Below are 17,006 nucleotides of genomic sequence, written 5' to 3' on the forward strand. Positions count from 1 at the left end.
CCTCACTTTTAATGGATATTGCAATGAATTGATTTCGACATCCCAGAGAAGACGGTACAAACTTTCATATGCTCAGCAAGTAAAGCACTCGTGGTGCCCTAAGTAAAAGTCAACTCTTGCCAATAAGCTGCTTGTGACACTGTTTCTTCTTACCTTCTCGTTGTGTTGCGCAGTTCGAATACACAGGCGTTCATCCATTCATCCATTTACATGATCGATGCCGCAATAAAGGGGTTCTTCAACAAAAAATCAGCTACATTGTTGTTAGCATGATCCTAATCATATGATTGGATGGACAACATGTCAGTTCACATTGCAAAAACATTGATTGGTTGGAGGACGGCTCCCGGAAGTGGTCATAATTACCATGTATGTCTATTGAAGAGGGTAAGGCCTACGAGCCTCCAAGGTTTTGTATTTTAATCAACTAGCCCATGTCAACTCAAGTTTTTTTATTTGGGTTTTTCAGCTCATAGATATTGTTGTAATTTTTTTGTCACTCAAATATCACATGAATACACATTACAAATGGCAAAATGTATGCAATTGCAAGGACATTTTCATGAAAACTGCTAAAGTTTCTTTGAACCCCATCACAAAATGTGTAGAATTGCAGGAAATCAACTTTAAACCTGCAAAATTCTCTCCACCATCAAGAAGGGTGTGAACAGTTGGTGTCATGAACAGTGCTTGTGCCCATAGAAATAGATGTGCGTCATTTATCAGGATTCTGTTTTTCATCTGCCTCCTGAGGGATGCTGCTGCCTTTCTCTCCATGGTTTGATGATTCATTGGTCATTAAACAGTGGCCAGAACAGTGCTAACTAAAATAACTACAATAAGGTCCCTTTCATAATAAAGGTGATGATGGTGGCTATATTTCTCCATGAAATGATTGCATACAGAAAATATTGGACGTTTGGAAGGCATCTGCTGTAACAGGAATAAAACTATAAATTGTATGTCAGTCAAGACCATAGATGTGTTCGAATACCCATACAATATACTAAAAAATACTCAATTATATATTACATACTATATACTATTAGTTCATTTTTGTATAATGTAAATTAACGGTATCCTTTCAGTTGAGTGTACAAGCGCTTCATCTGTCTACTGGAAGTTGATGCTGTTGCTATGCAACCACGAGCTTGGTAGCATAACAAATGACTAGCAAGGCATTTTACAACTTTATTAACAATGTCCATTGAGAATGCATAACGACTATACCACTTTAAGAATGATGTGAATTTCAATGTATTAGTAGCTACATAACATTAGATAACTAGCTAACATACCGGTACATACTGCTATAATGATATGTTATGCGGTTTGTAAGGATAGCGTAGCTAACAAATTGTGTAACATAAAACATGTAACATAACTCATTTGAAAAGTCATTACTTTATTACACTGCTCAACATTTTCTTAACATTTATCATAATTGGTTAAAGCAATACATTTGTATCCGCTCTCGTCGGACTTCGGCTGCATATTTTCCACCATTTTTCTCAAATCAAATCCACGGCCATTTTCTGAATAATTGCATTATGGGGCCTAAAAGCATGGAAGTCGAGTCCACTGCTTGTCCCATAAGCATACTACATGTTCAATTTCCATCAAAAATAGTATGGTTAGTATGAGTATTCAAACACAACTTATGACTTTCTCTGTCATACCTTAGCAGGTGGCAAGCGTCCTTAGTTGAGAGAGCGAGAGAGAGAGAATCTTACACTGCCTCTGTGTGGTCATATTGTGTAATTACATGAGAGGTGACAGGGTCCCTATCTGCCTTCAAATGCATTCAATTCAATATGATACACATGAGGAAACCATTATAAACAACTATTGATTCATTTCCCTGCGACAGACCAGCATCCTGTCCTGTGGTTGTACTTGAACATCAAGCTGCATAATGCTACAGAAACAGGAGATAGGCTTACTACTTATTAAATTAAACTAAACTCATACTTACAGTGTTATTTTGAGCATTTGATATTGTTCTTGAACCCTATCGAAACTACATTTAATCACTACTTCCCAGATGGAAAAGCTGCCTCATATATTGGGACAATATGAGCTACTTTAGTCATCTTTAATATAAAAGGGGGAAATCCTAGACATTGTCTGTCACGGCTGGCTGAAGGACTGGACCAAGGTGCAGTAATTTATTTAAAAATGACGCCGACAAAACACGTGAAGCTATGTGCCCTGAACAAAATCAAAATGAACTTCCCACAAAACAGGTGGGGGAAAAGGGTACCTAAGTATGGTTCTCAATCAGAGACAACGATAGACAACTGTCCCTGATTGAGAACCATACCAGGCCAAGACATAGAAATACAAAACATAGAAAAAAGGACATAGAATGCCCACCCTAGTCACACCCTGGTCTAACCAAAATAGAGAATAAAAAGCCTCTCTATGGCCAAGGCGTGACATTGTCTTCAGTTATGATACCAACATCTTTAACCCCTCCAGGTTTGATGTTTTAACATTAACAACAGCAGCTTGAGACACATTGAGAGTTGAATCATTACAAAGATGGAGAATACCCAGCTAGCATATTTGGTTCCTTGGCAAATGTGCGCAACCGCAACATTCAAACGAGGCTACAAAGAAAAGTACTGGGACTGTGTTGACTTCAAAATCGGGGATGTGAGCTAGGTTTCTCTTCAAGCGTCGATCGACATGGTAATGGCTCTATAGTATTGGAGAAAAGTTGAAAAAACGGACCCTCCGTTACATCGTGACGCGTCATCCCGTAACGTACAGCACACATAAAGCAACTATTTCTGTCTTACAATCTCACTAGCACTTCTCTCATCCTTTAGAAACAAGAAATGGACAGTGACGGGGGTAAGGGGGGGATACATAGTCATTTTTTGCGTCATCAAAGCATGCGACCATCATTCTAAAAGCCTCTATTTACTTCTAAAATCACGTTTGCTCCGCCCTAAAAACCTGATTCAAATTCGACACAAACCTTCAAATAGGTATGTAAATGACACATTATATAAACTCTTTATAGTGTTTTATTTACATTTTAGAGGCAATAATAATAATAATATATGCCATTTAGCAGACGCTTTTATCCAAAGCGACTTACAGTCATGTGTGCATACATTCTACGTATGGGTGGTCCCGGGAATCGAACCCACTACCCTGGCGTTACAAGCGCCATGCTCTACCAACTGTGCTACAGAAGGACAATAAGGTGATAAGTTGGACAGATCAAGTGAAAAAAAGCTATTTTCCCACGCGACATCTCTCCTTCTCACTATCACGCATTAGTTTCACTACCCGCCATTTAAAAAAAAGACCCGACAGAAACGGGCAGCGTTTAGGTCATGTCATTTATTTTGTGTGTGTGCGTGTGCGTGTGTGTGTGTTTGTTGACAAAGCCTACAAGACAGGTAGCTGTCACGTTCTGACCTTTATTTCCTTTGTTTTGTATTTATTTAGTATGGTCAGGGCGTGAGTTGGGTGGGCAGTCTATGTTTGTTTTTCTATGATTTGGGTATTTCTATGTTTCGGCCTAGTATGGTTCTCAATCAGAGGCAGGTGTCATTAGTTGTCTCTGATTGAGAATCATACTTAGGTAGCCTGGGTCGCACTGTTTGTTTGTGGGTGATTGTCTATGTTGATGGCTTGTTTCAGCGCAGCTCACATTAGCTTCACGGTTGTTATTTTGTTTACTGTTTTTGTATAGTGTTTCAGTGTTCAGTTCTTTCTTTAATTAAACATTCAACATGAACACATATCACGCTGCATATTGGTCCTCCGATCCTTCTTGCCTCTCCTCTTCAGATGAAGAGGAGGACGACCGTGACAGAATCACCCACCCACCAAGGACCGAGCGGCGTGGTAAAGGACAGCGAGGACAGCAGCAGCAGCATCAACAACAGAGGCCAGCATCACAGGACTCCTGGACATGGGAGGAGATAGTGAATGGAGAGGGACCCTGGGCACAGGCTGGGGAATATCGCTGCCCCAAAGCAGAGCTGGAGGCAGCGAAAGCTGAGCGGCGGCGATATGAGGAGGCAGCACGGCAGCGCGACAGGTACGAGAGGCAGCCCCAAAAATGTTTTGGGGGGTGGCAGAAGAGGTGTGGTACTAAGCCAGGTAGCAGACCTGAGCTCACTCCTCGTGCTTATTATAAGCAGTGCATGACTGGTCAGGCACCGTGTTATGCGGTTAAGCGCACGGTGTCGCCAGTACGTGCCCAAAGCCCGGTGCGCTATAGGGCAGCCCCCCGAAAGTGCCATGCGAGTGTGGGCATCGAGCCAGGGCGTATGGTGCCTGCTCAGCGGGTCTGGTCGCCGGTACGCAGTTTTGGTCCAGGGTATCCTGCACCGGCTCTGCATGCTGTGTCTCCGGGGCGCTGGGAGGGTGCAGTGTGTCCTCTGCCTGCGCTCCGCTCGTGCTGGGCAAATGTGGGAGTGGAGCCTAAGGGAGAGGTGCGCGTAGTAAGCACTAGATCTCCCGTGCTTACCCACAGCCCGGTTCAACTTGTGCCTGCAATCAGGAGGGTCCGGGCTAGAGTAGTTGTCCAGCCTGGGGAAGTAGTGCCAAGGCTGCGCACCAGAGCTCCAGTGCTCCCCCACAGCCCAGTCCTTCAGGCTCCTCCTAACACCAAGCCTCCTGAAGGTCTCCTCAGCAGCGCCGGACAGGCGGGACCACCTGCAGGGAGGAGACAGAGAGACAGCCTGGTGCGTGGGGCTGCCACAGGAACCACCAGGCTGTCTCTCTGTCTCCTCCCTGCAGGTGGTCCCGCCTGTCCGGCGCTGCTGCCGGAGTCTCCCGCCTGTCCGGCGCTGCTGCCAGAGCCCCTCTGCCTCGAGCTTCTGCCCCTCTGTCCAGAGCTTCTGCCCCTCTGTCCAGAGCTTCTGCCCCTCTGTCCAGTGAGGTCATTGAGAAGTGTGGCCATGGTTAGTAAGAGACAATGGTGAAGTGGGGTCCGCGTCCCGCACCAGAGCCGCCACCGCGGACAGACGCCCACACAGACCCTCCCCTATAGGTTAAGGTTTTGCAGCCGGAGTCCGCACCTTTGGGAGAGGGGGGGTACTGTCACGTTCTGACCTTTATTTCCTTTGTTTTGTATTTATTTAGTATGGTCAGGGCGTGAGTTGGGTGTGCAGTCTGTTTGTTTTTCTATGATTTGGGTATTTCTATGTTTCGGCCTAGTATGGTTCTCAATCAGAGGCAGGTGGCATTAGTTGTCTCTGATTGAGAATCATACTTAGGTAGCCTGGGTTGCACTGTTTGTTTGTGGGTGATTGTCTATGTTGATGGCTTGTTTCAGCGCAGCTCACATTAGCTTCACGGTTGTTATTTTGTTTACTGTTTTTGTATAGTGATTCAGTGTTCAGTTCCTCCTTTAATTAAACATTCAACATGAACACATATCACGCTGCATATTGGTCCTCCGATCCTTCTCGCCTCTCCTCTTCAGATGAAGAGGAGGACGACCGTGACAGTAGCTTGTTAATGCCAACTGATATATTTAGCTTTATTTAGGTTTAGTTGTCTTAACAAAATGTTTGTTTGTTTTCAGGATGACATCTTCATCCCTGAAAATGTTTTCATCCTGGAGGAGAAATGTGTAATCCATGTTATTTCTAAGGCTATTGTTAGTTTCAAGTATATGCAGTGAATCTTGAATATAACTATAGCCTAATAGTTGCTTTCATTTTTTTCTACCAACAGGAAAGAACGGTTAGTACCGCATGCCAAACTGACCCCTGGGTGCCAGAGTGTTCCTGTGCTGCGGTGGAGAAGAGGTCCACCGAGACCATCACTAAAGAGCTCAGTGCCCAGCTAGATTGTGCTCACGACCATCAGTATACATCCAAGGCCTGCCCCTATACGCCACAGATGGAGCTGACAGAGAGTGAGATCAGTGAAGACCATAAAAGATTACTTTGAGGGAGCGGGCTGGTATTCCCGAAAATGGAGAAGAAACAGGCCATTCAACAGCGAATTGAAAGATACACCCATCCATAAAGGGAATCTGAGTGGAATTGTTTTTCCACCAATTGTATTTTTATACCCGTTTCAACCTTGTCCCCGTCCTGCTGTTTCGACTCTCTCTCTCTCGCTCTCTCTCAACCTATGAATGCTCAGCTATGAAAAGCCAACTGACATTTGCTCCTGAGGTGTTGAACTGTTGCACCCTCTGTGCTGGATACTGTCTGAGTGATGGGACATTTTTATAGTATCTGTAACATATTTTGGTGTGTTTAATCTCCATTTTAACTTCTTAAAGTGGCAATCAGCAGTATAAACAATAACAAAGTGCCTCCCTGCTCGTCTTTTGGTAAAAATCTGAGGGATTGAGAAATGTAACCACTCTCAATTTCATTGACAGCGCTATAGATGCAAGGACTGACCATGTACACAGTTCGCTTTGGATAAAGGCGTCTGCGAAATGGCGTATGTTATTAAAGTCTACTTTGATGAACAGCCAAAAAGCACATGAAATCTGATATTTTAAGCCACATTCCAAGTCTGATACAAATCTGATTCCCGGCCACGTGACCTACATCTGAACGGTCAAATCTGATTTATTTGTCCTCAAGAAGTGTTTTTTTTTACGGTTATTTGTCATATCTTGTTGCTCACTGGCTACCGTGTTCACAGTATGGCAAGAACATGTGGTAGCTTAATAGCTTGTTGATTGTTTACAAAGAAATGAGATCAACGTGCTAGAACGCTAAATGGCTGTTGAATGCTGTGGTTAGCCAAACATTATTTGTTTTGAAAGTTGGATCATCTTGTTCTTTGTGGCTTTAAAAGTGTTTTTACATAATTTTCTACATTAAAAAGCAACTGGGAAACATCCATGGCAGGCATTGCTGTCACCTTAGCTCGCTACATAACTTCTGAGCAATTGGAAGCACGAGCCTACACCACTGCGCACACACGTTGTTACTATGATAACGAGTTTAGCCATGTCAGCAAATGACTCTCTGAACAGACACACCTGATTTGGTGACTGGTAACTTTCTGTTTGTACAGTCAGTAGTCCAAAACTGATTTGAAAAACAAAACTGATTTGAGCATTAAGGCTTGCAGTGTGTACAAGTCTTAAGAGCTTTTCACACCTTGATTGTACAATATTTGCCAATTATTCTTGAAAAAATGATTCAAGGTCTATTGAGTTGGTTGTTAATCATTGCTAGACAGCCATTTTCAAGTCGAGCCAATGTTGTCTTGGTAAGCAACTCCAGTGTATATTTGGCCTTATGTTTTAGGTTATTGTCCTGCTGAAAGATGAATTTGTCTCCCAGTGTCTGTTGGAAAGCAGACTGAAATAAGTTTCCCTCCAGGATGTTGCCTGTGCTTAGCTCTATTCAATGTCTTTTTATCCCTCAAATAACTCTGTAGTCCTTGCTGATGACAAGCATACCCATAACATGATGCTGCCACCACCATGCTTGTGTTGGATTTGCCCCAAACATAACGCTTTGTATTCAGGACAAAAAATTAATTTCTTAGCCACATTTTTTGCATTATTACTTTTTGCCTTATTGGAAACAGGATGCATGTTTTGGAATATTTTTCTTCTGCACAGGCTTCCTTCTTTCACTGTAATTTATGTTAGAAGTAACTACAAGTAACTACAATGTTGTTGGCAAATGAGTTAGGAAGGGCGTCTGTATCGTTGTAGTGACTGGATGTATTGATACACCATCCAAAGTGTAATTAATAACTGCAACATTACTCAAAGGGATATTCAATGTCTCCCTTTTCTTTTACCCATCCACCAACACGTGCCCTTCTTTGCGAACCATTGGAAAATCTCCCTGGTGTTTGTGGATGAATCTGTGCTTGAAGTTCACTGCTCGACTGAGGGACCTTACATATAATTGTGTGTGGGGGAGTACAGAGATGGGGTAGTCATTTTTTTAAAATCATGTTAAACACTATTATTGCACAGAGAGTGAGTCTATGTAACTTATATATATATATTTGTCACTTAGCAGACACTCGTATCCAGAGCAACTAGGGTTAAGTGCCTTGCTGCTCAAGGGCACATTGGCAGACTTTTCACCTAGTCAGCCCGGCGATTCAAAACAGCGACCTTATAGTTAGTGACCCCAAGCTCTGAACCACTAGGCTAACTGCCACCCCGCAAGTATGATGTGACTTTTTAAGCACATTTTCACTCCTGAACTTATTTAGGAGTGCCGTAACAAAAGGCTTGAATACTTATTGACTCAAGACACTGCAGCATTTCAAAAAAAAAGTCAAGGGTGTGAATACTTTCTGAAGGCACTGTATGTTGTTATAATAAATATTATTAATCTAACTCAAATCTCCTTTTCATGAACAAGAAAAGGACTGAAAGTGTTACCTTGTGCCCCAATCTCCCCCATCTACCTCCCCTATCTACCTCTCCGTCTACCTCTCCGTCTACCTCTCCGTCTACCTCTCCATCTACCTCTCCATCTTTCTCTTTCTACTTCTATCTATCCAACTCTTCAATGGAATTTAGGTTATTCTCTGTCTCTTACCAGGGTGTCTGTGGCTTTGGCCTACATCCATAAAATGCCGATCAGGATTGCTGTTTGCATTGCATGGAACCCCATCATGAATTAATCCAGTCGTCATGGAAAATTAGATCGCTGTTGGAGTGTGAAGATCTCTCTAACGTAAATAAATCATCTGTAGGCCTATAATAAATACATTCCATAGAAAGACATAATAAAAAAGTATATTCAATTAAAACTGCTATTTTGAACAATATATTTTTCCTACCATCTCCTGTCCACTGGACATTGTGTTTTTTGTTTAGGCCTGCTTTCTGCCACTTTTGTGGGAAATATGGCCAAGATGAATTGCCTTGCTTTGATTGAACTTGGCTTTGGCTTGAGGTCTGTCTCGCCCATCTCGGCCACCAGAGGGCGGATGTGGTCTCTTGAATGTGCAGGGCATGAGTGAATAACGGCCATGCTTGTTGGAGCCAGACAGACGCTCAAAACTTCTACATCAGGACCAGCCGGTGGACGGATTTTTGGATACGCTTCTGAAACTATTTGTGAATACATTTAGGCTTTTATGGAGTGATCCCTTATAAACAAGCTCAACAATTTCAGAATATTTACGTACTTTGCTCTGAACGTTCTATCAAGGTAAAATGACTCCGCTTTTTGCTTTGTTCGTACTTTTCCTGAGGGCTGCGGAGCCCCGACATGTCGGCTCTGGTTACACGGCGCTGAGGAGCCAGGACAGGGACGGGTCAGCACGTGTATTAACCACGGGGAACGGAGAGTCAGACACTGGGGTGAATCTGAATCAGATTGGAGGAGGACATATCGAATCTCTGTTGCAGGAACCAGACGCAAACCCAAAGAGAATCCCCCGGGGCGCCAAGGATGGGAGCTCGAGAAACCGGGACCAGCAGTCTCCCCACAGCTACCGACACCCCAGACCGTATGACCCGGACGGCTACTTTACCACGCCCAAGAATGCACACCTGGCCAATAGCACCGCAGACAGAGATTCCAAGGGTTCGGTGCTGCTACACAACCCACTCTACCCGGTAACTGACAGCTCCTACCGGGCTTACGCAGTGATGCTGCTGGCGCTCATCCTATTCGCTATGGGCATCATCGGTAACCTCGCGCTCATGTGTATCGTTTGGCACAACTATTACCTGAAGAGCGCGTGGAACTGCATCCTGGCCAGCCTTGCGTTCTGGGACTTCCTCGTGCTCTTTTTCTGCATGCCGGTGGTCGTCTTCAACGAGCTCACCAAGAGACGGTTGCTAGGCGACCTGTCATGTCGGATTGTGCCTTACATGGAGGTAAAAAAAAGTTCACATTGAACGTCCACGTACGTGAGGACCTTTCAGCCGTGTGCGTTCACAAGCGCAAAGAGATGCAACTGTTGCGTCATGCGCAGGTGCCCGTTATTTCTGCATAGGATCTAGCTCTCCTCGTTCTCCCATTATTGAACAGTAGGGCTAGGCCAGTCATACACACAAGTGTTCATACTTTTGTATAAATACAAATGATTATACCTAGGTACACATGTGATAGGCAGCAAATATATAAATGAAGAGATACAAGGAACTCTTATTGTAAAAGGTCTTATCTTATTATTTATATATATGGGTGATCGGCTACTATTCACATATTTTTGTGTATGAATACTCCCCGTGTTAGTGCCATCTGTGCTGAAATTATCCCCTTTTAGGGTTGATGGTGCTAGCCCAAGTCTGGCTGTTCTATTTGTCTGGGTATTTATATATTTCAAACACAAACTATACTTAATCACTATAATGTGTATGTTTTATAGTTGTAATTACACTATGTGCACCACTGCCCATGTATATAGCTGTCTTCAGACCAGTCTGCCAGACCCCTCTGTGTTGTGGTAGTTAGCCCATTGTTATGCTAACAAGTGCCCCACGCTAATAGTCTGGTGGGGTGTGCTTAACTAATTGAGGTTGTTAGGAGCTCTATCGAGGAGGGGATCTGGGTCAGACAGGACGCTCTGATGTTAGTCTATATGCTCTTTTTAACCAAGCCTACGACATTTGCATATTCCTGGGGCATCTATTCGGGGCAGTAGTGCTTCCCCCGGTGTTTTCTTTAGCGGGTTGGAGAAGCCTCAGAATCAGCATCAAGACCTGCCAAATGAACATCTTGTATTGAAACCAGTGTCACTCCATCTATCCCATTCACTCTCCCTCTCCTTTCCACTGTCCTCTTCTCTCCTCTCCTGCCCTCCACCCCTCTCTCCCATCTTCACTTTCTCTGCCTGTTTCGCCTCCCTCTCTACACCTCTCCCCCCTCTTCTTCCTTGTTTCTCCCTCTGTCCTTCTCCTACCCCTCTCCTTCCAGGTGACCTCCCTGGGAGTAGCCACATTCAGCCTGTGTGCATTGACCATCGACCGGTTCCACGCAGCGACCAGCCCCCAGCCCCAGGCCCCGCGGGTGGAGCCCTGCCAGTCCATCCTGGCCAAGCTGTCTGTGGTCTGGATCGGCTCCATGGTCCTGGCTGCTCCAGAGCTGCTGCTGTGGCAGCTCACCCAGGAGGTCTCCGTCCAGCCAGGGGGCTTCGTGGTGGACCTGTGTATCCGGAGGCCCTCCCTCAGCCTGCCCGAGTCGGTCTACTCGCTGGTGCTGACCTACCACGAGGCCCGCATGTGGTGGTGCTTCGGCTGCTACTTCTGCCTGCCGCTCCTCTTCACCCTCGCCTGTCAGCTGGTGACGAGACACGTTGTCGCTGAAGAGGCACGGAGGAAACAGGGGACAACCACAGTGGTAGGAGGAAAAAGAGTACGCCCTTCCTCCTCCTCCACCTCTTCTTCATCGTCGTCCTCCTCCGCTCCTAAGAAGCAGCAGCAGCAGCTGAAGAGAGAGCGTAGGTTGAGTTCTACGGTCGTGGCTTTGGCCGTCGTTTACGCCGCGTGTAACCTCCCCGAGAATGTCTGTAGCATCGCCCTGGCCTACATCGCCAACCCCGTCTCCACGACAACTGAGGCCCTGCTGGCTCTGATTGGCCAGTTCCTGTTGTTTGTCCGTTGCTCGGTGACACCGGTGTTGTTCCTGTGTCTGTGTCGTTCACTGGGCCAGGCCTTCATGGACTGTTGTTGTTGCTGCTGTGAGGAGTGTCTACCAGACGGAGCCTCTTCATCATTGTCTTCCTCGACTACCGCCACAGCGGCCTCCCTCTCCTCTCCGTCATCACTCTCTCCGTCGTCCACCAAGGAGGAGAAGCTGACGATTGTGTCTGGGACCACACCAGCCATCTTCTATGACAAGGCCAAAGACAGCTCCTCTCTCATGGTCATCGGAACACCCTGCTGAGATCCTCTCCCTGACCAGCCAGGAGTCACTTCATTGGAGCACAAAGTGACCAAGCTACCCTTAGACCTCCAGACCTCCAGCTCTCTTACCCCAACCTCTCTCGGCCCACGGTGGCTGTGCTGGGCATTGAACTGAATGAAGATAAAGGATCTCTATGATGCTCTGTCTTTAGAGAGTGACTTATTTGACCTTTATTTACCCAAGAAGACTATTGAGATGAAAGGTAGACTCGACACTGTTGACATCATCATGCATAGGGGGCGACTTCCTGCTTAAAGCCCACTTTTTATGAGTTTACGGTCATTGGTTTTGAGAGAATTATGGTTATGACTACTTGAGGAACTCTTGACTAGGGCTTTGGTTGTCTTCAATCCCTCCCAGCCGCGAGATAAGTTATGAAGATAACTTAAACATTATGACACGAGACAACATATCAATTGTAGTGGTGGAGCTGAAAGCTAGAAGAGAGCTGAATCAACTGCCATAAACTTTTCTCAGCTTTTTTAAAACTAGTTTTCTATACTCTCTTATAATAAAAAAGAACACCAACAAAGACATTCCATTATCCTTACAAAAAAAAGAAAACAATTATCTTAGCTGTGAATAATGGTCTGGATTCTTGGTGTATTTTTTTTTTTTTTTTAACTTCCTGAGTTTGTATTAGTGGAGATTAACAACAGAAAGAGCCTTTGAGGGATCCTCTGACTGTGTCCGTGGGGTACATGTTCCCTCTCTAACCTCCTTCTAACCCCCCTGCACTCCATCTCACAGTGATCTACAAGGGAAGGAATGTGGTAGAATGGTACCCGTCAAACATCAGTCATAACACCCACTACTGCTGGTGACACACTGTTTACACGTGGTGTAAATATTCATTGACCTTGCCGTTAGCTCGGTAACTAACAACCAGTACAGTGTAGTCGTCTAGGATCTCTCCAGAGCAATGTGACAGTGGGCGCAAATCAATGGTCTGGTGTGTTAAGAATTGTTCCAGTAATGTTTGTTGGTGTTGCTCAGGGTTGTCTCATCGTTTTGCCCGTCAAAACACCATGCTGCTGAGCATCTTCTGCAGAGCTACGAACATTGCTCAGGGCCCCTATCCTCCAAGCGTCTCAGTATAGGAATGCTGATCTAGGATCAGTTTTGCCTTTTGGATCAAACTTGAATATTATTATATGGACAGATCCTTTATCAGCACTCCTACTCATGAGAGGCTTTGTTGACACAGCGCCCAGATTTTACACCACGTCTATTCTACAGATAAACCTTATTATTATTATTAAAAGCGATTAGTGTAACCACTAGTCCACACAATGGCTCCTGTGTCAATATGTTGATATACTGTAAGTCGAGATAGAACCTAACCAATCCCTATCAAAATGGTGAATCTGTGTAGAGTACAATCTGACTGATACAATGCTGATATCTATTGTGGTTTGCTGTCATGTGACACAATACTGGAATTTCGACCTGCTCAGATTGCAGGACCCAATGAACAATATTTTAGTGTCCATGTTTCAGTGTATTTCAGTCTACATATGTGTACAATCTGGAAAACTTTCACTCCTCAAAAAGAGATCAGTCAAATCATATGAATGTAGTAACAAGTTATCAATAAATCCATTGTTTTTCTTTGGAATTAGTTTATATTCTCTTATATTGTGAATTTACTGCAATTATGTCTGATTTGAATCTAACATAGTTTATCTGAGGTAGTATTTAGTCGCGGGTGTTTTGTATGTTTTTTTATTCAGTGCTCAATAAATAGTGAAACAGTGTCTGTGGTCTTGTTTTTACTGGCACGGAAGTCATGGCTGAGGGAAAGCATCTATCAGAGCATGAACAAGTCACTGTCAATTTAAAGAGACCACCACGTCTGCCCACACACACACATGCACGCACACACATGCACACACACGGACGCATACACACACAAGTACACACATTCTCTGTCACAGACACATATCCTCATCCATCATCCCTCTCACACACACACACACACACACACTAACAGCACAGAGGACATTGACAGTGAGGATTCTTCGGCTGGTCGACCCTGTCTTATGTGTTGCGTCTCGGCTCCCTGAGCTGAAATATTTGTCCTCCCACTTAGTTCTGCCTGGGACTGAGAGGGGGGGGACTCTCATAAGGAGAGCATTGTTCCTCAGCCCTCTCCCCAGTCCCAGTCCCCTCACTGCATATCAATGTCCAACCACCGGGGGAGTTGCCAAGCTACCGTCACATTGAAGTTCCCCTCGCAGTCACCAAACAGAACCAAGAGAGGGAGACGAGGGGAGAGAGGGAAGAATGAGGGAAAAAGGGGGCACTAGGCGACCAAAACAACCCGCATTTTCCCAAACCCTTCAGTTGCCCTGTGGTTCCCATGACGACGAATGAGGGGCCTTTTTTGGTCTGGTCTCTTGTTTGTTCGGGCCAGACGTTACGTTTTTTGCTGCGCATGGAATTCTCCTCTGTCTACCAAGCCACCATTGAGTGTCTGAGGCTGCATAATGGGAAGGTTCATTAAAATGAGAGGCCTTATCGCTCTCTCGGACTGCTTACTTTTCTCATCAGACAAGGTTTTCAAACCTGATCTGCATCCGAGATGAAGCGAGGTGGGGCTGAATTGACTCTTGAAGTAGGCTAAGGTGACAAAGTGCAGCAATGAAAGCCAGGATGAGGAGGGCACAGTTGACACATAGTATTGGAACTGTGACCCACATAACGCGGTCGGAGTGTTTTGGTGACACACCAAGTGAACAGGTTCTAGCCAGTTAGGAACCAGTCTGGGTGAGAAACAGCTTGGGAAGCACTTGAGTGGACAACAACATGGATATGGTTTCTCCTAGCTCTCCAATAGGTCAGAGTAGAGAATCCACCATAAAGCTTTGATCTAATCGGTGCTTTCACATTAGCAAGGGTATGAACGAAGAGCATGGTTTCAGTACAGACTTCTGAATAGGGATTGGTCTAATGGGACAGGACAGGTGAACGCAGTATGGTGGGGTGCCAACTGTGAATGGACATTCACCTGTCCAGCTCGTTCTCGTCAGTGCAGATTAAGGAAAGGAGATTAGGAGAGGGAGACGGTTTTTGACCATTGAGAGGCAGCCAGTGTCTAAAATGTGCCGCCTGTGTTGAGAAAGGCCACAGATACCCACTGCATCGCAGTAAAGCTCATTCTCAGCTGTGAAGGGAAATCTTGTGATTGAGACAAGTTCAGTGACACAAGCTGTCTATGAAATGAAAGAGGGATCTTTGTTGGGGCACACAAGCAAATCTTATTCATGGTTATATACAGATGCACATGTCCATTCATTCACAGTCGTACACATATGCGAATGCATTTTGGGAATTTATGTCCTTTTATTCATTGACGGTTAGAGAAAGGATGGGAGAAAATAGAGAAGAGCGAGAAAAATATGTGTGTGGGTGTGTGTTCTCAGCCTCCCCATGTGTGTACTGACCGTGTTAAGGCCCTCTGTTTGTCTTGTTCCCTTCTTGCTCAGCAGGCTCCGATCACACCACAATCTACACGTTGTCACGGCTACTGCCTAGCAGCCAGCTCTGGAACATTGGAGAATGCAAACAGAACCGTTTTTTGTGGGGGTCCAGCGCTCCGCAGGCCCATAGGCTAGAACCCTGCAGAGAACCCTGGGCCCAGTTCCCAGAGAGGGCAGAGGTTCTGGACCTCTCAGTCTCCATGTGTTCCTTTTGTCAGCAGAACACAGAACCGGCTCAGTCCGCTCTGGATTGTCACTGCTGGGGGTGGAACCGGACCGGAGTCGGGACAGCAGGGGGGTGGACTATGTGTGTGACTGGGGTTGTTTTTCAATCAGGACTGGTACCAGTGACAGACCACCACAGGACACTTCCTCTGTGAGGGTGTTTGGCTTTGGTTTTAAAGGAACATGGGAAAAATAAATAAGCTCTAAAGACATCACCTTTTTATCCCGGCTGAAACAGTGCTTTCACTGGCTCTATTTACTGGTTCACAGCTTTACATAGTCAGGCAGGCCCTGGAAAACCAACATCTATTGAAAGACAGTCCAACTAGCAGGTCTTTTGAGATAAGACTGTTGTAGATGAAATGGTGAGCGTTCTGTGCAAGTGACTTGTTTTCTTTGCTAAGTGCAAGGCGTCTCATCAGCACCCATCTGTCGGACATTTGTAATCTGGTTGTCCCTTCATTCTCTTGTTCGTTTTCCACTGCCAAACAGGCTGGAGCCATCAACACTACTTAATGAGTTTAACTCTTTCCCGAGTTACACCGAGTCTATTTTGCATGTGAATATGAGAGAGGGAGAGAGAAAGAGAGAGGGAGAGAGACAACAACAAAAAAACAAGTTCAAGGATGAGAAGAGAAAGGTCCACCCGTGTTATTACTTTTCCCAGGCCGCTCTGGTTCAGAGGGTTTGGGTTAAATGCGGAAGACTGACTAGGTATCCCCTTTCCCTCCCCCAGAAAGACACCCCTTTCCATCTGAAACCTGATCCTATACCGCCTCTTGCTGGGTCTACTTGGGAATGACATCTATTATGCAGTGAAATAACGGTTCTCGTCTGTGCAACACATAATGATCTGGACAAATAAAGAAGTGTTCTCATCTGTGTTGAACTGTACTTACCATGGAAAAACCATTCCAACAATGAAACTCCAGATTCATTTGTAGACAGTGCCGCATTCCAAAAATAGTGACCAATAGTTTTATTATGTAAGCAAACACACAGTACCGGTCAAAAGTTTGGACACACTGACTCATACAAGGGTTTTTCTTTATTTAGATTATTTTCTGCATTGTAGAATAATAGTGAAGTCATCAGAACTATGAAATAACACATATCAAATCATGTGGTAACCAAAAAAGTGTTAAACAAATCCAAATAGATTTTATTTCTTCAAAGTAGCCACCCTTTGCCTTGATGACAGCTTTCCACACTCTTGCCATTCTCTCAACCAGCTTCATGAGGTAGTCACCTCGCATGCATTTCAATTAACAGGTGTGCCATGTTAAAAGTTAATTTGTGGATTTTTTTTCCAAATCAGTTGTGTTGTGGCAAGGAATGGGTGGTATAGGTATATAGAAAATAGTTTTTTTTAAATAAAGAAAAACCCTTGAATGAGTAGGTGTGTCCAAACTTTTGACTGGTACTGTATATAATAAATTACAGTCATACAATGAAA

General features: G+C 44.7%; 1 protein-coding gene across 1 annotated transcript; it reads left to right on the plus strand.

Moving 5' to 3' along the window:
* Window positions 1-8,959: 8,959 nt before the first annotated feature.
* On the plus strand, window positions 8,960-13,600 carry gpr37l1a (G protein-coupled receptor 37 like 1a). Its single transcript, XM_035778345.2, has 2 exons — window positions 8,960-9,811; window positions 10,854-13,600. The coding sequence occupies exons 1-2, from the start codon at window positions 9,143-9,145 to the stop codon at window positions 11,820-11,822; spliced, it is 1,638 nt and encodes a 545-aa protein (XP_035634238.1). The 5' UTR covers window positions 8,960-9,142; the 3' UTR covers window positions 11,823-13,600.
* Window positions 13,601-17,006: the final 3,406 nt, after the last annotated feature.

Source organism: Oncorhynchus keta, chromosome 10 (genome assembly GCF_023373465.1).
Source record: "Oncorhynchus keta strain PuntledgeMale-10-30-2019 chromosome 10, Oket_V2, whole genome shotgun sequence".
NCBI lineage: Eukaryota > Metazoa > Chordata > Actinopteri > Salmoniformes > Salmonidae > Oncorhynchus > Oncorhynchus keta.